The sequence below is a fragment of the Polyergus mexicanus genome, unplaced genomic scaffold, assembly GCF_030449975.1.
Source record: "Polyergus mexicanus isolate NDT 795.1 unplaced genomic scaffold, iyPolMexi1.0 SCAF_6, whole genome shotgun sequence".
NCBI lineage: Eukaryota > Metazoa > Arthropoda > Insecta > Hymenoptera > Formicidae > Polyergus > Polyergus mexicanus.
The window spans coordinates 7,006,175-7,028,354 of NW_027223326.1; the positions used below are offsets into that span (position 1 = coordinate 7,006,175).

The following is a 22,180-nucleotide window of genomic DNA, read 5'->3' on the forward strand; positions in this document are numbered from 1 at the left end:
TAAAGAATTTAAATAGGTCAATTCGAATGTCTTGGATTGGTGTGAAATTAAATCGAAATGTCGCAATCTTAGATTTTATAAATATATGAATAAAATTACTTTTTTTTTTTTTTTAATACATATTTGTATTTTATTATATATATTATAAAGATTTTAAGATTTGCTACGAATTATTGAATTTTTTTTTTCTTCGGTCAATCGTCTGCAATCAGTATTCTTTTTTATAGTAATAAATAATTAAACTTTTAAGCCAGTGTTTACATCATACAATTTCTAAGATATATTAATAATATGAATTTTAAATATACTAGATAAATGTTAAATTATAAATAAGATATGTGGATTATTGGATTATTTTTTTCTTCAAAATTACAATTTTCGCATAAAAGTAGTCGAAATCGGTCGTCTGTAATCAATATTCTTTTTTTTAGTGATAAATAATTAAACTTTTAAGCCAGTGTTTACATCAAACAATATATTTCTAAGATATATTATATACATAATAATATAAATTTTAAATATATTAGATAAATATTAAATTATAAATTAGATGTGTGGATTATTGGATAATTTAAATAGGTCAATTTAAATTTCTTGGTTTAGTATCAAATTAAATCAGAAAGGCGCGATCTTAGATTTTATAAATTTATGAATAAAATTACATATTTTTTTTGTATTATATATATTATAAAGATTTTCAGATTTTCCAGCAGTTTTCGGATAATCTTTTTCTACAAAATTATAATTTTCGCATAAACGTAGTCGAAGTCAGTCGTCTGTAATCAATATTCTTTTTTGTAGTGATAAATAATTGAACTTTTAAGCCAGTGTTTACATCAAACTATTTCTGACATATATATTAATAATCTAAATTTTGAATATTCTAGATAAATGTTAAATTATAAATTATTCTCGTATTTGTTATCATTATTTTTTGCCACAATCGGATGTTTACGGTTCGGAGTCATATGGAATTTTTTGTTATTCACGCCGTCGGAGGAAGCGAGAACGCGCTGAAAATTGCACCCTGGCCGTGTAGGTGTACGAATCGGGGCGGCCGCCAAAACACGTTCGAGCTCGACCTAGTCAGCTCGGCCTGCCTTGGGTTCTTATCGATCCACCTTGCATAGGCTGTCTCCACTCTTCCGAAATATTTGCCTCGCCACGGTAACAGCGAGATGGACATTGCAGTTTCAATTGTCGAATTCGATAAATCTCGATGCGCGATTCGAATCTTTCATTTTTAATTTTACGTCGACACATTTCGATTATTTGAAGAGACATCAGAGGATCTAGATTATTTTAAAAATATTTTCTCGATAAATGGTATACAGGGTGTCCCAGTTTAAAGGACCCACTCAAATATCTCAGAAACACCGCGTTAAATCGAAAAATGTTTCAAACAAAAGTTGCGTGGCTTCAAGGGGGCCATAAGATGGTGACAATGATTTGACCTTGGAAAATCATTTAAAGGTCATGTGAAGGTCAATTTTAAAATCTTAAATGGAAACCCCCATTTTTTATTTAGCATTCTTGTAGCTGACATCGAGAGCTTTCCAAAACACTATAATAAAGTATTTTTTCATTAAGTACTTTTTGTGTTATTTTATATTTTAATCTGACATATTTTGATATAAAAAATTAAATATCTCGTAAAATATTCAGTTTTCGATCATCTTACCGTAATACTTTTATGTACAGAATAATGAGACAAATCAATTAGTGCAAAAAAAAAAAAAAAAAAAAATAATTGTTTAAAAAAATACATCGTAAATAATTTTTTTAAAAACTTATTTTTTTATACTAATTGATTTGTATCATTATTCTGTACACAAAAGTATTACGATAAGATTATCAAAAACTAACTATTTTATGAGATATTTAATTTTTTATATCAAAAGATGTCAGATTAAAATATAAAATAACTCAAAAAGTACTTAATGAAAAAATACTTTATTCTAGTGTTTTGGAAAGCTCTCGATGTCAGCTACAAGAATACTAAATAAAAAATGGGGGTTTCTATTTAAGATTTTAAAGTTGACCTTCACATGACCTTCAAATGATTTTCCAAGGTCAAATCATTGTTACCATCTTATGGCCCCCTTGAAGCCACACAACCTTTGTTTGAAACATTTTTCGATTTAACGCAGTGTTTCTGAGATATTTGAATGGGTCCTTTAAAATGGGACACCCTGTATATTTCAGTTTGTGTGTGATATATGACATTTATCTTGTTATTCTACTGCGATTATACAATAGAATCAGTATTGCGCGAGAATGTAAAGGGAACTGCTTGTTTTCATTGGGATATAGTCGTCGTTTCTCGTTGCTCAAGACATCGATATTTTCGTATATTCGTTTCTCTGCGATATATGTCTCATTGTTTTCTTATTTTCATGTACTTTTCCCTAAGGATAAGGTCATTCGCGCTCTTGTTTATCATGGTACAACGTCAGGATGATCAACAAGCATTGTCTTTCCAACGCATAACTTATCGATTCCCTCCTTCGATTGTTAAAGTCCTTTTGATCATGGGACAGATAAAATTCCGCGCTCGAACGAGATAAATGAGCGAGATAGGGTATGAGAGAGAGAGAGAGAGAGAGAGAGAGAGAGAGACAGGTTTCTCCCCATTATTGCCTGTGTGTTATTTTTCTCGGGTGCGACTGCGCACGTTCCGGCTTGTGCTTATGGAACGACCCGGTTTCGTCATCTTGACAGGTAGATGCCCGCATACCACGTAACTTACGAGCGAGCATGACTCAGGGAAACATCCACGTCGAGGTGTCCAAAGCTCCTTTACGATATCGACATGAGATAACGTGTTATCACCGTGACAATAGTGATTAGGGATCCGTTGCTTCGTAAATATAGACATTCGGAATTATGACACCCAAGACTCTCTCTCTCTCTCTCTCTCTCTCTCGAGAAGAGAAAACGAAATATTCTCTCGCAACTTCCATACAAATAACATCCACTGAACGAAATTATTTCAGTCCGATTTACGAAGCAGCGAAAACTGTTCGCTGACAAGCAGATGTACAGGGTGGATCCAAACATTCCGGCCAGACTTTGAGATTTTGTAGGAAATTTAATTCTGAAGAAAAAGTTTTCGATAAACATTTTACAAATATGAGGGAAAATATGCGTTTTTTTTTAACAAAAAATATTAAAACAAAAGTTGTAGAGAATTTAAGAAATTCTCTTTTAAATGAGATCAACATGATTGTAGTACGTCCCAAAGATTTTGAGATAACCAGTTTCAATTGTACAAACAAATGCTCTTTTGGCTATCTCGAAGGTAGAGCTTTTTAAAAATATTCTTCATTTATGCTGTTATGGCCTTAGCTAATTTTTTAATGTTTGTCTTGCTTGTTGGTTATTCCAGTAAAAAAATTTTACTTTTCTACGTTGTTTAAATCAATCACTATAGGACGATGAAAACAAGAGCAGAGGGTGAGAAGAAAATGAAACTTAATAAATTTCTTGGAACTTACTATAATCATTTTGATCTCATTTGAAAGATAATTTAATTCTCTACAACTTTTGTTTCGATACTTTTTGTTAAAAAAACTCATACTTCTCCTGACATTTGTAAAAAATTTTTTAAATAACTGTGAGGTTTTTGGGCGCTAACTTTTTAAGGAAGCATTTTTCGACCCATGTTTACAGGAAACTTTTTTTCAGATTAAAATTTCCTATAAAATGTCAAAGTCTGGTCAGAATATTTGTTTCAACCTGTATACAGATAAGCACCAACTAATCGTAGATCATTTTCGTTGACTAAATTTTTGTTGGCAAAATATATACAGGGTGTCCAATTTTAAAATTTTCACCTTCATAACTTTTCGCGATCAACGTTTGAAGGAAAACGACTCGGATAAAAGTTGTAGGGAACAAAGGGGGCTATCTGATAATGACCTTGGATTTGACATTAAAGGTCATTTTCAAGGTCATTTGAAGGTCAACTTCCGTTTTTTAAATGGAATCATCTATTTTTCGTTACATATTCTTGTACCTTATCTCGAGAGCTTTAAAAAAAAAACTATAATAAAGGATTTTTTCATTAAGTACTTTTTGAGTTATTTTAATCTGACATATTTTGATATAAAAAATAAAATATTTCGTAAAATATTCAGTTTTCGATAATCTTACCGTAATACTTTTATGTACAGAATAATGAGACAAATCAATTGGTATAAAAAAATAATTGTTTTTAAGAAAATTAGAAGTAAGTATTACGGTAAGATTATCGAAAACTAAACATTTTACGAGATATTTAATTTTTTGCATCAAGATATGTCAGATTAAAATATAAAATAACTTAAAAAATACTTTATTATAGTGTTTTGGAAAGCTCTCGAGATAAGCTACAAGAATATGTAATGAAAAATAGGGGGTTCCATTTGAAAAACGGAAGTTGACCTTCAAATGACCTTGAAAATGACCTTTAATGTCAAATCCAAGATCACTATTAGATAGCCCCCTTTGTTCCCTAGAATTTTTATCCGTGTCGTTTTTCTTCAAACGTTGATCCCGAAAAGTTATGAGGGTAGAACTTTTAAAATGGAACACCCTGTATATTAAATTTAAAGTTTGGATTATTTTTTACAAACAACATTTAATTCATTGAAAAATGTTGCAATGGTAGGAGAAACATACACAAGAAACAGCCAGAGATGCGTCGTTAATATTTTTCGCTATTCCTCGCAAAATTAGATGTGTCTGTAAAAGCAGAGATTACGGTTGCGGATATATGTAACAATAGGCAAATTGTTACAAAGGAGCAATGAAATAATTATGTATGTACATTTTGGTAGATAAATAGGTAGAGGCGCGAGTAGGCCAAGGCTGCGGTCACGGTTGTGAAACTAGCGATCTACGTTACTATAGGATAAAATTTACACATGTATAGCTTGGAATTAAGAAGAGAATCTCTGTGTACCTTTCTTGATACCAAGAAATGTATTTCTTTCTCAATTCCCAGATATTTATCCAGATCTTATTCCCAGATACATGTATCCTCTTTTTATGAGGAAAGAAAGAGAGCATATTCTCACATATTTTCTATCTTCCAGTAGTCACATTGCTTGAACGAGAAATAAATGAATTTATAATATCGGGCAAAAAAAAAAGAAAGAAAGAAAGAAATATCTCATCACTATAATTACAGCGTTTATTTTTTTTTTAAATTCAAAGTATAAAAAGTAATAAAATTAAAGTATAAAAATTGATTATTGGAGAATTTATCACACGTTATTCGCCGATTTCATTCATGCAATCTCCGAAAATGTCGCGCGGAGGCAACTGCAATCAGCGATGCTCACAACATTACGCGCTTCGCACATTTGCATACCGCATACCGGGCGAGTTAATTAATTGCCGCAATAAACGGTCAACGTGGCCCGCTAATTCGAGAGTCTGCCCTCGCACTCGGTCCTGTTACAGTTTACAGATTATACTCCCAACGTTCTCGTAATCCACGACAGAGATTCCTTTCGCGATTGATTCTAAAGTATATATAAGGAATATACAGGGTATCCCATTTTAAAGGACCCACTCAAATATCTCAGAAACACTGCGTTAAATCGAAAAATGTTTCAAACAAAAGTTGTGTGGCTTCAAGGGGGCCATAAGATGGTGATAATGATTTGACCTTGGAAAATCATTTGAAGGTCATGTGAAGGTCAATTTTAAAATCTTAAATGGAAACCCCCATTTTTTATTCAGTATTCTTGTAGCTGATATAGAGAGCTTTCCAAAACACTATAACAAAGTATTTTTTTATTAAGTACTTTTTGAGTAATTTTATATTTTAATCTGACATATTTTGATATAAAAAATTAAATATCTCGTAAAATATTTAGTTTTTGATAATCTTACCGTAATATTTCTATGTACAGAATAATGAGACAAATCAATTAATATAAAAAAAAAATTGTTTTTAAGAAAATTATTTACAATGTATTTTTTTAAACAATTATTTGTTTTTTTTTTGCAACTTTTGTTTGGAACATTTTTCGATTTAACGCAGTGTTTTTGAGATATTTGAGTGGGTCCTTTAAAATGGGACACCCTGTATGTATAAATGTAAATGTACAAGGAATACAGAGAAAATATTCTACAATATTATAATATATTTATTATATTATTTCTGTTAAATTTCACATTTGTTGCAATTCGTCCATTTCACAAATTAGAAACTCAAATAAATATATCTCTGTAAAGGTAAACATTTATAAAAGAATAATAGACGAGTGTTTACATCGACCAAACTAATTTATTGTTTGATTGTTACATCACGACGTTTCGACCATATATGGTTTTGGTCCTTATCAAATGAACATAATGATAATCACGTTACAGAAATGAAATAAACGAAATTATGTAGCTGCGTTATAGTTAAAAAGTTGAAAGAGAAGAATCGATATGTCATAATGACACTGTGTCAACCTCTCTGTTTCAGATACCGAGAAAGACTTAAACGATCTTTATTAATCTATCGTGTATGTTATTTAAATTCTCTGTGTCCTTTTGAGAATTAATAATGTTGTCATATTTTTTAACAAAGAACATTTCAGCTATTTCTCTCTTTCTTACATGTTTTTCTTACATGACCAATCGAAGTCGTGATCAGATTCTAATTTGCATTTGCTAATTACGGAAAGATTACTTGCGTGCATTTTTATGTTATTAATATGTTCCTTGACGCGGCTACTTAATACCCGTATTCATAATCCGTCCTTGAGGAATAAGGATTCCTTGTTCCTCGTTCCACGTTTCATAAACTTTCCTTGACCGAACAAGGAATCTTATTGGCTCCCTTATCTCAAGGAATGTCACGAGCTTCCTTGAGGAGTGGATGCGACCTTTTTAGCAGACGATACGCAGAATATAACCAAATATAACCTCCAAAAGTTAATTTCGTTACATTTGTGGTTTTGTGGTTATTTGTTGTCGCGTTCTCAAACTGAAAGTGTATAAAGGAAAAAGGGATAATGGACAATGAATTTTTAAATGATTCTGACGATGGATTTGAAGACGAAAATCCAGAGAACCGGATTCTGTGGCGGATCCCGAAAAGATACATTCGCGATTGGGAAAATCCCGTGGAATTTTTTGAAGATACGAAAAAGTTTTCATATGTATTATATGAAATTAGTTGCAGGCAGCATAAAACGGTGCTGCCTCCATTCGGTCACTAAAAATCCCTAAAATATTCCTTCCTTCTGAAAGGGAGACTCGTGGTCCATCTATGAAACAAGGTGGCCTTGCAGATTCAAGGAATCCTTCATGGAGGCTTCCTCCGTCCTTAAAATAAGGAAGGACTATGAATACGGGTATTAATGTCTCTTCGTTTGGCTAATACCATATATGAAGCATCTTCTTGCAATTTATTTTATAAACAACTTCCGTTCTATTACTAATGGTCATCCATCTTTACCATGTTTAATCAATGAATTTAATTTTTTAGATATATTGTAGACAATCGTAAAACCCATATTTTTAAAATACCGACTGATATTGTCACTCAAACCTTCAACAAATGGTAATGCAATGTAGGAGGATTCGTCTACACTATTTTCCTCGATACTCGGAATAATATTTTATCACGTTGTTTCAAAAAATTAAGTCTCTTATAAATATAACGGTTTTATAACGTGTCTCGGAAAACAATTATTGAGTAAAATCCGTTTCACGACATCAATATTTTTATCGTGAAATTGATCGTCAGATAGTAAAATAGCATGGCCAACGAGATTAAAAATGGTGTTCATTTTATATTTAAAAGGATGGTTAGAGTAAAAAAATTAATATATCTATTGGAACAAGTAGATTTTCTGTATCAATTAGTTCAAATTTTTCCATTAGAACGGATAACAATGGTATACAAAAAGTTAATACACGAATCTGACTCTATCTCGTGCGTGAATTTTAAGCGTTGGTGATAACTATTGAAAAATCAACTTAATCTCGTTAATCTTTGCACGTATCTATAATAAACGGGAACAGTGTAAAACTCATACGGTCGAAACGTTGCGATGTAACAATAAATTGTCAGTTTGGTCGTGTAAACACTCGTCTATTAATTTATTTACCGGCGACATCTCAAAATTAAACATTAATTTATAAAAAAATTATGATATTACATAAATACTCTGTATAAAGTAATGTTATATATACAAGAGTAAATTCTGATCGAAAGGTAAATAATTTCTCTCTAAATAATTTTAATGTACGAGATCAAAATATTAATATAACAATCGATCTCTCGATTGGATATGGAGTGACTTTAAACGTTTATTTCACAGATTGGATTTACCTTTAACGGAAATGCTGGCTCGATGAAAGTCAAAGTGCAAAGGCATACACTTAAATTGCAACGCTAATGAACTCGTTACTGATTCCCCACTGATTGTTATCGGCAATAATTTTAAACATTGCAAAAGATCTGTAGAATAATTTACATTCTTATCGTCTCGTGATAAACATTTTTTTTTTTTGCAAAATTCATGTCTCGATTAGTTGATCTATTTTCCACGAATGTCGATGTAAATTTTTAATGCTTTAACATTAAAAATTTAATGAGAAAAATTATTCCGCGTATACATCGTTACCTGTCGACTTTCTCTTTGTTTATTTATCGTTTATTTGCTATTCTTGAAATATTTTGATTCTAATCGGATTTTTAATTCATGAAAGGAAAAAGGGAAGAAAGAGTTTATTAGTCAGATAACCAGGAATCTTCGAATTCTATTCGTATTTACTAGTTTTGCCGTTGATATAGCTTCCTCTCTCTCTCTCTCTCTCTCTTTTTTTTTCCGTTGTTTGGTTCGTGGAAACGATCGTTAATCCATGACGAGCGAATTCGATGGATATGTACATCGAGTATCGGTGCTGCTGTCATACATATACATGGGTGCTTTCGTTACATCGTCATGGCTCCGGATACGAGACAGACGAGGAGTTTATTAAAGCTACTACTCATTGCTTCAAGGTATCTTTGCAACGTGGACTTTTGCGTGTTCGATCTAGCCGGAGGAGAGTGTTCCCTTCGATTAAGTCGCAAACGCGCATTGTACGAATGAACGAAGAGAACCGCGTAAAAAATAAATCTTATAAAAATACATCTGCGAAATTGAGATATTCCACACAAGCATTATAAAAAGGGATCCTGAGAAAAATTATCCAACGGGCAGGAAATTTTCTTTATAAGACGTTTAAATCAATAGCTCCAAAAATGAACATTTATAAATCAGTATCATTAATTTAAATATATAAAATTGGAGTAAAATTTGCGAATCATTAAATACACCCTTTCTCACATTTTTCACACTTAAAACGATTAAACAATTAAATACATATGTTTTAATGCTAAATTAATCTGTCATAAAACATTTTGTAGAAAATGAAGATGTTTAGTTTTTTTCTTCTTATTAAATATAAAAAATTTATATTTATATTTATATCTCTTTATTTGATTGTAATAAAAAATATTTGTCTACAATTATTAATTATTGTATCAAAAGAATATAATAAACTTCAAAATAAATAAATTTTGTGTAAAATGTCTGCGTTAAAGTATTAAATCATTTTTATTGGAAGAAGATTTAATAGAAACTTGCGTTGATTTATTCATTAAAATATTTAAAATAAGTTTTCTACTCATCGACTCTTCAATTTACAAACAAGTTCAAAGTCACGATAGTAAAAAAATTGAAAATAATTACGTGGAATTTCTTTATTCTGCATAATATAATCGATCGATTTGTGCAAATTGTTACGAAAATATATATAGATCATGATTGAATGGAGTGAATGATGAGGGATGGGAGATCGAAATAGACCCCGAGATTCATCCCTACAACATCGGTATGTGATGCGTTTCGCGAGATACTCGACCGCCCAATGATTTATATTAGAAACTTGACCTAAACACACATACAGGGTATCTAAAGGCACCTCTAGTCTCTGTCTGCTTGACTGCTGCATATGGCGATTCCTCGGATTAATATTATATATAAATATTTTTGCTGATTTTCTTGTTAAGCATCTTCAAAACTTTACATCGCGCGTTTGATGTATTATCGTTAGTTAAAAAAAAAAAAAGAAAAAAAAAGCCAGCGCGAAGACGAATATCGACAAAAATCGCTCCCGAAAAGATTCGCGAGACGTACATAAATATATACGGGTTGCAATTTCTCTGCATAAAATGCGACGCACGCATGTTACAGTTATTTATTTATCTTTTATCCTTTTGTGCTTCGATATTAAAACATATAGTTATTGCATTTGATGGAAATACGCCCGAAAGCCGCTACGATCTTGTAGCACGACGTTATATTTTGTCCGTAATGTTTTTTCAATCCTCTTTACTTCCTCTGTGTCTCTTAAAATGAGAGAGGGGCCATGTTTACTCACCGATAATATAGTGGCTCTATTCCGACGTAGATCCCCTCTCCCCCCCCCCCATTCCTCCCTGCGAAGCCTAAGTTGTAAAATAGATTTTAGTACAGCGGGCTCGCGCGCGCGCTCTCTTTACGCTTCTTTACAATATATACATATACACATACATATATACATTAATATACATACATATATATATATATATATATTAGCGATTTTTTTCCGATTTTTTAGTCGTGTGATTTGTTTCCCTTTTGTTTGTCGACCGTGATACGCCGTATCAATTTTTCTCCAGCTTCTCCTTGGGCTTTTACAGATTGGTTCCCGAAGATGTGCTCCTGCATCGATGGTAACTCTACGCTGCCGAGCAATCGAGCAGTCGGTCGGACTGCAAGTTACGAACGGCTCGGTTCCGATCTCACAATCTTCGAACTTAGTAGCAGCCCGATGCGAAGGAATCGAAGAGGAAATCAGGATGTAATCGACAGTGAAAGACAGGTTCGTGCCAAAAAATTCCGTGCTTAAATGCTAGAAAAATATCCAATCTAACCTTGAGCTCGGAAAAGTCGTGCAAATAAATTTAAATATTGGGTTGAGTAAAAAGGGATTGCGTATTTTTTGTATGTTTTTCAAAGTCATTTATTTATATAAAGTTCAATCAATGATATATTTTCCGTTTTGTTCGATGACCTTTTGCCATCTTTCGGTGAGCTTCATAATTCCCCGTTCGTAGAAGGACCTGTCTTTATTGGCGAAAAACTGAACAAGGTGCTGATTTACCGCCTCATCTGAATTTAACGTTATTCCACGCAAGGAGTTTTGAAGAGAGCGAAACAAGTGGAAGTCTGACGGCGCAAGGTCAAGCGAGTATGCTGGGTGGGGCAACACATCCCATCCAAGCTCCAATAATTTTTGACGGGTCGCCAAAGATGTGTGTGGTCTCGCGTTGTCGTGATGGAACACAACTCCTTTACGATTGACGAGCTCCGGACGTTTCTGGATGACAGATTCGTTCAAACTGCCCAATTGCCGACAGTACACATCCGAATTGATTGTTCGGTTCCTTGGTAGGAGCTCAAAAAACACCACACCCTTCCAATCCCACCACACTGAGAGCATAACCTTCCTCTGATGAAGTTCTTCTTTTGAAGTCGTTTGAGGCGAATCATCACGTCGGGACCAAGACCGTTTGCGTTCCACATTGTTGTAAACAATCCACTTCTCATCACCAGTTATCATTTGTTTCAAAAGAGGATCGTTTTCTTCACGTTTCATGAGCATATCGCAGATGTTTATACGCGCCGTCAAATGAACTTCTTTGAGTTTATTAGGAATCCAAATATCGAGCTTGCTTACGTATCCCAGCTTCTTTAGGTGGACGTGAACACTGTTTTGACTGATCTTCAATGTTGCTGCAATCTCTCGGGTCGTGTAACGTGGGTTTGACTTGATCAATGCCTTTATATTGTCGTCATCAACCTCGGTGGGCCTTCCTGACCGAGGAGCATCTTTGAAATCAACCAGCGCGGAATTTCTTGAACCAGTTTTGGCACTGACGTTCTTGTAGAGCATCGTCACCGTAAACTTTACGCAATTTTTCACAAGCTTGACGCGCGTTTTTCCCTTTACGGAAGTAAAACAGTAAAATATGGCGAAAATGCACAGTTTGGTCTTCCATCTTCAACTTGTTGTAAAATCTCCAAAACTCAACCAAATCGCTCAATTTTTTTTTTAGAATGAAGCTTAAACCGTCAGCTGTTAAACGATATATGACAAACATATGTGTGAATGACTCTAGTACTGCCAAAACTAAACTAATGCCATCTGTTGCAAAAATACGCAATGACTTTTTACTCAACCCAATATATGATTTGGATATCTTAATGGGTTTTATAGTATATTTGATAATAAAATTATAAAACTCGTATATACATCATAGAGTAATTAAAGCGTCTTGTTTAACCTAATTTCTCTCGCTTTGTTTATAAAACAGTAGTTTATTATTATCACTTCAGCAAATCATATAATAAATTTGACTGTTAATATAAATTATATCTAAATATTCACAATTTATTTATAATGTAATTAAATGTTGGAAATTAGTGGGGGCACACAAGAGAGATATTATTTATATGCAATTGATCAAATAGACTTAACTATAAATTAAAATCAATTTAATTAAGTCCATTTGAGTGGTAAATTATGCATAGGTAATATGTTTTAAACGTTTGTTCAACTAGGAAGAATTGCGATTCTATAACAATGATCATTCTTTTACTACTGTGGTTGTGGAGAAGGATCTGCGAACGATCGATTTATGCGAGTTGCTGAAAGTCAAGAGGAACGTGATCGGCACTGCCTGGTCGATAATCGAGATCTGGCCGAAATTGGGTATCGGTATGTACATGTACAGTAATCATTATTACAGATATCGACATACGTGATTATTGAGTAATAAAAATTGATAAAATTATTAATATTTATTATTTATCCTTCGTAATTTTTTAACCGTGACTCCAAAAATTTTTTCGGGTATGTTGCGATTAAGGATCAATCAATAAGCTCTCAAGTATACACAATTCTTTTATCATGATCATGCGAACAGGTATTGTTGTATCGTCGATCGTACTTTCGATCATCTTTTATATGATTATTTGTTAAGTTATATCTACCATTTGTATATTATTCATTAATTATATCTGCGAGATTGGTTGGGTTTTTTTTACGAATCATATAATATATTGCTTTTATAATATATTACTTTTTTTTTTTTTTTTAATAGAAATACAAACGTTTTATATTTTGTCCTTTGTACAGTTTTATATTTATACACTGGAATTATACACTAGAATGTATCAGTATATGATTCAAGACATAATTATTGCGATTCTGTAACAACGATCGTCAAACTATAAACGTTCATTTCAACATTCGGATTGTTCATAAACGGATTCTTCATAAACTATACACGAAGCCAAATATAATATATGAATAAGGAAGATCGAAGAATTTGCGATTAACGCTGGCCTTCTTTATTGATAGCTATTCTTAACTCGACAACCTATCGGATCTGATGTTTCATGTGCGACGAATAGCTTATTTACAAAAAACACAAACACGAAGTAAAAGATGAATTATTCGTTAATAATACATGTGCCATTCAGAAGATAACGCGATTCGTCTGATATATCGGTGATACTTTAATCGTCTAAATTTTCTCTATGAGTATTGACTCTTGGAACAAGATCGGAAATAACGCGTGCGTGCATAGTACGCGGGGATGGGGGGTGGGTGGGGTGGAAGAGAGGGAAAGAGGGGCTATAAAGACGGTACAGGGCTCTATAATGCAGCCGAGAATCAATAGCGGGCGAACCTCCAGGAGAGCTTGGTGCAGGTCAGAGACGCGATTCACCGCCTGTCTCCGTATGGAATGTTTGTTTAGAGTTCCGGGCGAAATGTCACGTTATTTTAATCCAGCATGCTTTCCGCGAAATCGTTTTTCAAATTGATCGCATGACGAGAACTGACCCGCCGATATTTATAGATGTAAAACTCGCTGTAACGGCTCGATAAAAATATGGAGAAGAAGAAGGTTTGACAAAAAAGAATGTTAAAACTACATACTATGTGTTAAAGAATTAATTCTACGATAAAAAAACTTATTTTTAGACTGCTAATAATGTAAAAAAAAATGAAATTGATTATTATAAGAGATAGTTTGCAAATAATCTCACAAGCGATTAAAATGAACGCTTTTGTTACAGAACGTACATTAGAAGATCACGAAGACATTCTTGCTGTTCATAGAGAACTAGAGATATTCGCCTCGCGCTACGAGAGGAGGTTTTATTTCAGTGAAGACTTCCTGAAATACGAACCGTTTGTCGATCCTAAGGTAAGAAGAAGATAAATGATTTTATTACTTTGTTCATAAAATTGTTTATAAGAATTATTTTCTTTTATAATAGATACGTGTAAAAAAAATTCGTAAAATATCAAAAAATGTCTCTTACGTTCACCGTTATCATTTACTGAATCGGATGGCAAATTGTACGTGGTAACTTACCGACGATTTATCTGTCATCAGATTGAGGTGCCTTGAAATACCGACGAGTTAGTAAGGTTCGCCGCTTCTGTATAAATTTTCACGACTCTGGTGAAAGCTCGGAGATAACTGAAGAGCTTTGACATTACCGACGAAAATTTACCCGTGTAAATGTGTCGGTACGCGTGCCTAGTGAGATTTTTGCTCTCGCGTTTACCGACAGTACAGTTGCGCATTCATTGACGATGAGCTTGGATAAGTTTTGAAGATGGCGCAAGGAATGCTTCCGCGGATATATCAGAAGTGACGATAGTCTGGTGAATTCGGTAGTATTGATTGAACGTTCGTGTGTCCTGGGATTTTACAGGATTAAAATCGCATAGTATCATTTTAAATTCAACCCATCGAGATTGGAAGGATACAAACGGCGATAGAGTCGAATGAGATCTTGTAGATATAGGTATTATTTTGAATTCCGATAAAAAAAGCAGAAATTATAACGTATAACACTGATGCCGAGATTTAACGGCGTTTCCGAAATAGAATTCACTAATTAGTATATACTTGAACCAATATCGATTAGTGGTTTGAGAGTCAGTCAGCCATGGGATCATAAATCATGTAACTTGGCCTTGGTTTGCCGATGATCGGCCAATTAAAGGATAACGAGCGCAGAAACTAAACTTCGGAAACTGAGCATCATAGTCAACGCCCTTCAGGGCGAGGAAATCTCTCGGAGAATACCTCTATTTTTAATAAAAAGATAGAGCTCTCTTGTGTTTCACGCATAAAAAATTTTTTTAATTTTTTCAATGTTTTTTTCAATAATTTTTCCACTATTTCCTGAATTTGAGATATTTGCAAAATATGAGATTTTCTTTAATGTAATATTTTAAAATATTTGAAATATTTTAGAAAAATTCATTTTTTCGCGTATTATAGTCTCTTGTAATTATTTTCTCCATTTTTGAAAAAAATGCTAGGGAATTTTTATTTACCAATATTTATTATAAAATTGAAAAAAAGGCAATATTTTTTAATCTTTTGCAGCAATTCTTTCCTGCCGATATGGTCACGTTTCCCAGTGGAGAGGACAGGAATACATTTACCGATGCTGAGAGCGCGCTAAGAGTGAGTAACTTTCTGCCGTTCTGAACACAACAAAACAATTAAAATAGTACTCTGACTGAAATGAAATAAATATATATTTTATTTGCATTGCAGAATTATCTGTTACGGGAGGACGGTGAGTGCCCTCAGGTATTCAGTATGGTGTGGATGCGACACGTGAACTCGAATGGTTGGAGGAAGATGTATATGTTGCTTCAAGGCCGGAAACTCTACACGACGAAAAAGGTAAGGTTTTCTTTACTTTATGAAAATTTATTCGTACATTCAAAATTTCTTGTAGGGATTTCGAAATATTGGGTGATTGCATAAGTTCGTGCCCGATTTAAATATAAACTTCAATAGATTATATTTTAGAGATAACACTTTTATTAATCAATTATATAGTCTCCATTCTTTTCTACAATGGTTTTCCAACGATCTATAAGCTTGTCGATTCCATTTTTGAAGAAAGAACTTGGTTTTTCTTGAAAAAAGTTTCTAAGGTGGTTTTCGACAGCTTCCTCGGAATTGAGATTCTTGCCATTTAAACTATTCTGCGAAGACCGGAACAGATAAAAATCTCAAGGCGCAATATCTGGAGAATATGGCGGGTGCTGCAGAATTTCCCATTGCAACTCCTGCAGTTTTCCTGCAGCTTATTCCTTTCAGTCAGGAGATGCGGCACCCACGTATCAAGCTTGGAAATGTATCCAAGCTTTTTTAAATGACGAAAAGCGGTTGAATTATCGATGTTCAACCTCTCAGCAATATCCTCAGTTGTAATCCTTGGGTTTCTTTCCACTAAGGCATGCACAATGTCATCATCAATGCCAGAAGTCCGTCCAGAGCGGGGTTGATCCTCCATGTTGAAATCACCATTTCGAAATCTGCCAAACCACTTTTTGACTGTTCGGAGAGCAGGAGCGCGGTCCAAATAAACGCTTTGAATATTTTTTTGTGCAATCCCAACACTCACGCCTTTCCGAAATTCATATAGCATTACATGCCGCAAATGCACCATTCGTCCTCCATTTTTAATGATTTCTCTTATGCACAAATGGACTTATCTGAACAATGTCTGACGCTAAATTGACATAAGACAACGTCATCTATTCGGTGTAAGCAACAATTACCACACGAAAACAATAGAACTCCGCCATGCAGCAACTTAATGCCATCTATGAAAATCGGGCACGAACTTATGCAATCATCATGCGTATATATACGCTTGCTGATTTTCGATGAAAATGAACTTTTAATGGATCATACATAATTTTGAATATTTTGCGGCAAAGATATTAACAATCTTCATTAGCCGCTTAATTTAAATGTCCGTATTATCTGCCATTTTGCCAGCTGACGCATCAGAATGTAGAAAGACGTTACATAAAGAAGCACTGTTTCTCGGTGTTAATAAGCGAACACATATTCGATGATGAATATGTTAACATGAAGTGATGGCGAGTTTCTCTTCTTTCCTACGCTCGATTATCTTTATACAAGATCACGGTAGAAAATCTCGCGAAGGAGATCGGGTTCTTACTGACTCATCGCCGGTGAAACGTTCTTCAAAATCCGAGTAAGCGATTCTCTAGGTGATAAACGCTCGTCGGGTTCTACATGCATTTGCGATCATTCTCGCAGGTGTTAATACTTTTCTCAAGGACTTAGCGGAGGCATCCGTTATGGATGAGTCACGACATCGCCGGCAATTTATTTATAAATCATTAAGCGACATTAACATGTAACAGCTGGAAGGCTTTTGTTGCAAACGACACAAAGAATGCCACGGTTTTTTTTATGATCGAAGTTAAAAAAAAAAAAAAAAAATCTTATCGACAATGTAAAAATACATTCGCGATACATAAAAACACCGCGAAATTTAAGCAGTAAATTTCTGTGACAGTTTAACGTTGATGTTTATTTCACTCGGTTCTGTGCTTTTTTACATCTTATATCTTTTTAAAGAAATCAGCTGACGCAGACCGGACACCTTTTATTCTTCTTTTTGCTTTTCGCGAAATTATTCCACGATGCCTGTAGAGTTTGATAGTAATATTTGGTATCCGGCTAAGTCATTAAGTCAATTGATTTGCATAATTAACACCGTGCGATACGCTGGTAACGCCTTCGCGGTTCGCTCGCTATAACCGATACCCAAAGCAATCATTTTCGAGATAACTAGCGGGTAGTTAATGCACGGTGATTTTGAATTCAGCCCGTAGGCTTGGCGGCGCCGGCAACGTTTGTTTTAAAATTAATTTCATTCGATTATCGATTCCATCGCGCGTACGACCGGTAGCTAACAAACCGGTGGTGCCAGCCCGTTAAAACCGACGCGTGGAACGATCGTTTTCGCGGACGCGCTTCCGAATCGCGCGTCATTAATCGCCACGTATTAAAGCCGGGAATCATATTGGCGATTATTCGAATATATCCCGAAGAAGATAAAAATATCCATTTGTCACGCGCGCATAAAATATCGAGTGAATTACGACCGCGATCGTTTCACGGCCTGGTGATACATTCTAGTTAAATAACGATAGCGCGACGAATTATTACAGACACACTCGTATACGCGGTCCGATCGCGCGCACGTGAAATATTATCGCTGAATATTCACCCGTTATCTGCGTATATCAATGCTTCGATAGACGTTCGCTAATATTCTATTTAAGCGCGACACGCGCCCGCTATTGAATAAAAACGCTTGATATACTGGGTGTCTATTCCCCGAAAAAACATGGAAAACCTGGAATGCTCAGGAAATTTTTTTATACTTGGAAAAATCAGGAAATTCTCTCATCGAATTTTGGGACTCAAGAAATTTTTTTTTTTTTTTTTAATTCTCTCTTTGATCATTTTCCTCTTATATTGTAAGCAGTAGACAATCCGCCAATAAGTCATGTTGCGAATTATGTGTTTAAAATATATATTATAAATATATGTATATATGTATCTCTATTTATATATTCAATGTCTTAACAAAATATTAAATCTGCAATGCATATTATTTATTTTAATTTTTAGTGATAAAAAAACACAAATGTTTTGCAAGTTAAAAAAATTTTATTTTAACGATAGCTATATCAGTTTTATTTTCAGTACATTTGTAAAACTAACACTTGAAATCTAAATAGTTTTATATTTTTCCGTCGCATAAATCGAAAGCATTAGAGAACGCGTACAATAAAAAAAAAAAAACTTATTTTAGGAAACTGCATTAAAAAATGCTCAAAATATTCTCTTGAAGAATTTTGAAGAAAAATACACAAAAAAATTGAAAGTCAAAGAATTTTCAGGGAAATTTTTTACAGGATTTGGGTAGACAACCCGATATAATTTACGTTATTCTATTATAAGTGTATAATTACGTTAAAATTTTATTTAAAATCGATATTTATTCTGAAGTAAAAGATATTGACGTGCGACGAATATTTATTTACGTACGTTTCTTTTTGCACAACGCATATTATGAATTTCTTATAACGAGTTCGCAAATTCATTAGTGCCGTATTGTTAGCAAAATTAACTATTAATGAAATTTCTTTCACGGAATACAGATGCTGAAATGCGGTATGTTTTCCTTTAATTTTTTCAGCGCTGAAGAACTGGTTTGAAACGCAAATTGATTGGTTTCGCGCTCGGCGTTGAAGCGCGTAAGAATATGATTTAATTACTTCAAGCCTCGTCGCTTCCGGCGATACCGGTATCAGCGACTGATATCCTGTCGAAAGCGTCGTTCCGTAAAAAAAAAAAAAAAAAAAAAAAAAAAAAAAAAAAAAAAAAAATTACAACCCGTCGTCATTGTTACCGCTTTGTCCCGACACCTCGGTACAAGACCGCAAGTCATTAATATGATAAGTGATATAATCTTTTGGCGGAGAAAAGGATAAAGTGTCGTGCGATGACGGGAATACGATGATTTACAACAGCCGTGACTCAACCTTATCGGTCTTTGATTACGACGACTCACAGTGGAACGAGCGAATAATGTGAAGAAAAATAATTCTTATTTTATTAAACTTTTTAAATTAATATCTTTAATGATGATATACATGATTATTTTAATTAATTGATTATATAAATCAGTGTTTAAACATTATAATAAAAATATAATTTAAGATAAATAAATAATTAATTATTAAATTATTAAATATTAATTATTAAATATATGAATCAAAAAAATTTATCTGATAAAGTTGGATTTTCTATGGAAATTTCCTTCATAGATATGGGTTTTCCGATGCGCGTTTCTCGCCTCTTAGTTCCGATATCGCTCTTACGTTTCTTCAGATACGCGATCTTTTTCTCTCGTGAATCCCAGAAGTTTATTTTCGAAAGTAAGTTTAGTTGAAATTTTACGAGACGTTCAGCGAACTCGGCTCGTTCGAATAAGGGTTAATTACTCTTGGAAAGTTTCTCAACTACATCCTTTCTCGACCAAAACGCCAAGGCGAAATGCCTCGCGAAATACGCTCGCACGAAATTACCGCTACCGCTCGCCTCTGTCTGTCTTTATCGCGCGCTCTCCATCGATTTCGCTCTCTCGCTCGTACGCGAGAGAAAAGACGCCTTTTCCGCCACCGTCAATTTCCTCGCCGGGCCCGTCATCATCGTTCTCTCGATATTATACATTAAAGATCACATGCGAACATACACGGAATGGATCGCGGCCATTGTATGGATATTCGTGCACGTGTGTGCTCTCGTTCAATTGTAATCGCAAATTGCACCACCATACCACGCGGAATTCCATTGTTCTTGAAATAATTGTCTCACTCGTTAGTTTTTCAAATTGCCTAACACGTGTAGTTCGCCGGGAAGGAGTACACGACACGAAGCAATTATTATAATAATTATTATTGTATAGTTTAGTCATAATTATTATTGTAGATATTTTTTTTATTCTTATTTAACTTTAAGAGAAAAAAATCTAGAAATAATTACGCGATAATCTAAGTGACTTTTCGCGGATGCGTAAAAGAATGCCACGCGTCGGAAGGGATATCTCGTCGAGCGAGATATGGGAATTTCTCGAGATAATGAAGAAGAACGCGACAATGGTGGGCGAAAGCGAGGCACAGACGTGGCGAGAGTGGAATGGTACCGATGCTAAATGACGGCTTTAAGAGAGGAAGGGCCGTGAATAATCCCTACTAACTTTAGCGTTCACGCCGCTATTTCCATCCTCTTGGACCGAATAATTTATGAACTCTAGCCGCGGCTTTATCTCGATGCGACCGACTCGAGATATCATCCCCGGACGCGATATATGTTCGCCTCCTCTTAATTCCTAGCCCCGCGCTCACTCCGTTCCTCGGGGAGGTGTCATCGAGAGTTGTTACCGAAGCTTTAACGTTAGACCGCCCTTTATGACGGTCGTTGGTCGCGGCGAACGAGTCTTGTTTATTGTTCTTCGCGGACGTATCAACGAGAGTGCCGCATGTAATATGCACACTCAATATACGTTGATGCACTTTGGAGAGCCAGAATAAACCCGCGTCCTCTTATCATCTTCTTGTCACGCGTATATACATCTTTAAAGATATTGATTTATCGCGGCTTCTATTGTACCTTACGCTCGTCATAGTTTACATCAGTTGCAATAATGTTACAAAGTTTTATAGCTTTTCTCTCTATTTTACACTTTGTATTATATATCATATGTAATTTAAAAAAAAAATTAATTTTGCATCTAAAGGAGTGGACATGTACTTGCTTGGATATATTGTATGTTGGAAAATAATTAATATCGAATCTCGTAAGAAGTTAACTTTGTCAACTCAAATGGCCAGATTAAATATGATGTTAAAATGTGGTCATATATTAAATAAATTATGTAATTTAAAAAGGTATATATTTAATTTTGCATTTATAAGGGAGTTGGCTTACGCTCGCTTGGATATGTTGAAAAATATTTTACGTTAGATTTTTTTGAAAGAGAACTCAATGAACTTACGTTAAATAAATAAATTGGAAAAAATTAATTTAATTTTGCATGAAAAAAGAAAGGGGTTGACGTGATTGTTTGGATACGCTGGAGAAACAATTAATATCAGATTTCGAAGGAGATGATTCGATCTCTGTGACATGAAATGGCCATATTAAATAAGATTAGTTGCATCAATAAATTACTTGTATTAAGTGAAAACATCGACGATTTACGTACGATTTATTGAAAGTCGCGCCGAGATGTCCGACGTTTTTATCGCCGGGACAACTCTCAGGATTCGCCATCCCGACTGCGTTCAATCCCTCTTCGCACCCTCCCCGCCTCGGGCTTTATCCTCCCCCGCGCCAGAGTCCGACCTCGTCCCCGCTAACCCCCTTTTTCATTTCCTCCCTCGCAGTAACGGGCGTGGCCCCCGTTATCGCGGAAACATACCCGCGACGGAAGAATAATTCTCTGTCCGCTACGTACGATCAATTTTATCGGCAAAAAAAGCTTGCGAGCGAGGAAAAAAAAAGAGAGAGAGAGAGAGAGAGAGAGAGAGAGAGAGAGAAATATACTCCTTCGCGCTTTCTGACTATCGGCGGTCTTAAACGAGTTTCGTTACTTAACATAATTGCCGTGCAACACCCCCGCGAGAAGTGTCCCCGTACACAAGAATCGAC

At 34.5% G+C, this 22,180-nt stretch overlaps 1 protein-coding gene across 11 annotated transcripts in view; it reads left to right on the forward strand.

Annotated features, from left to right (window-relative positions):
• The window catches only part of LOC138933905 (growth factor receptor-bound protein 14), a 375,103-nt gene that overhangs the window by 138,851 nt on the left and 214,072 nt on the right, over window positions 1-22,180 (forward strand). For all 11 annotated transcript variants that reach the window (XM_070297102.1, XM_070297099.1, XM_070297110.1 and 8 more), the window contains 5 exons: window positions 10,724-10,905; window positions 12,648-12,804; window positions 14,172-14,302; window positions 15,503-15,583; window positions 15,677-15,808. In XM_070297102.1, the coding sequence (XP_070153203.1) occupies window positions 10,724-10,905; window positions 12,648-12,804; window positions 14,172-14,302; window positions 15,503-15,583; window positions 15,677-15,808 (683 nt within the window). The remainder of the gene's footprint in view (window positions 1-10,723; window positions 10,906-12,647; window positions 12,805-14,171; window positions 14,303-15,502; window positions 15,584-15,676; window positions 15,809-22,180) is intronic.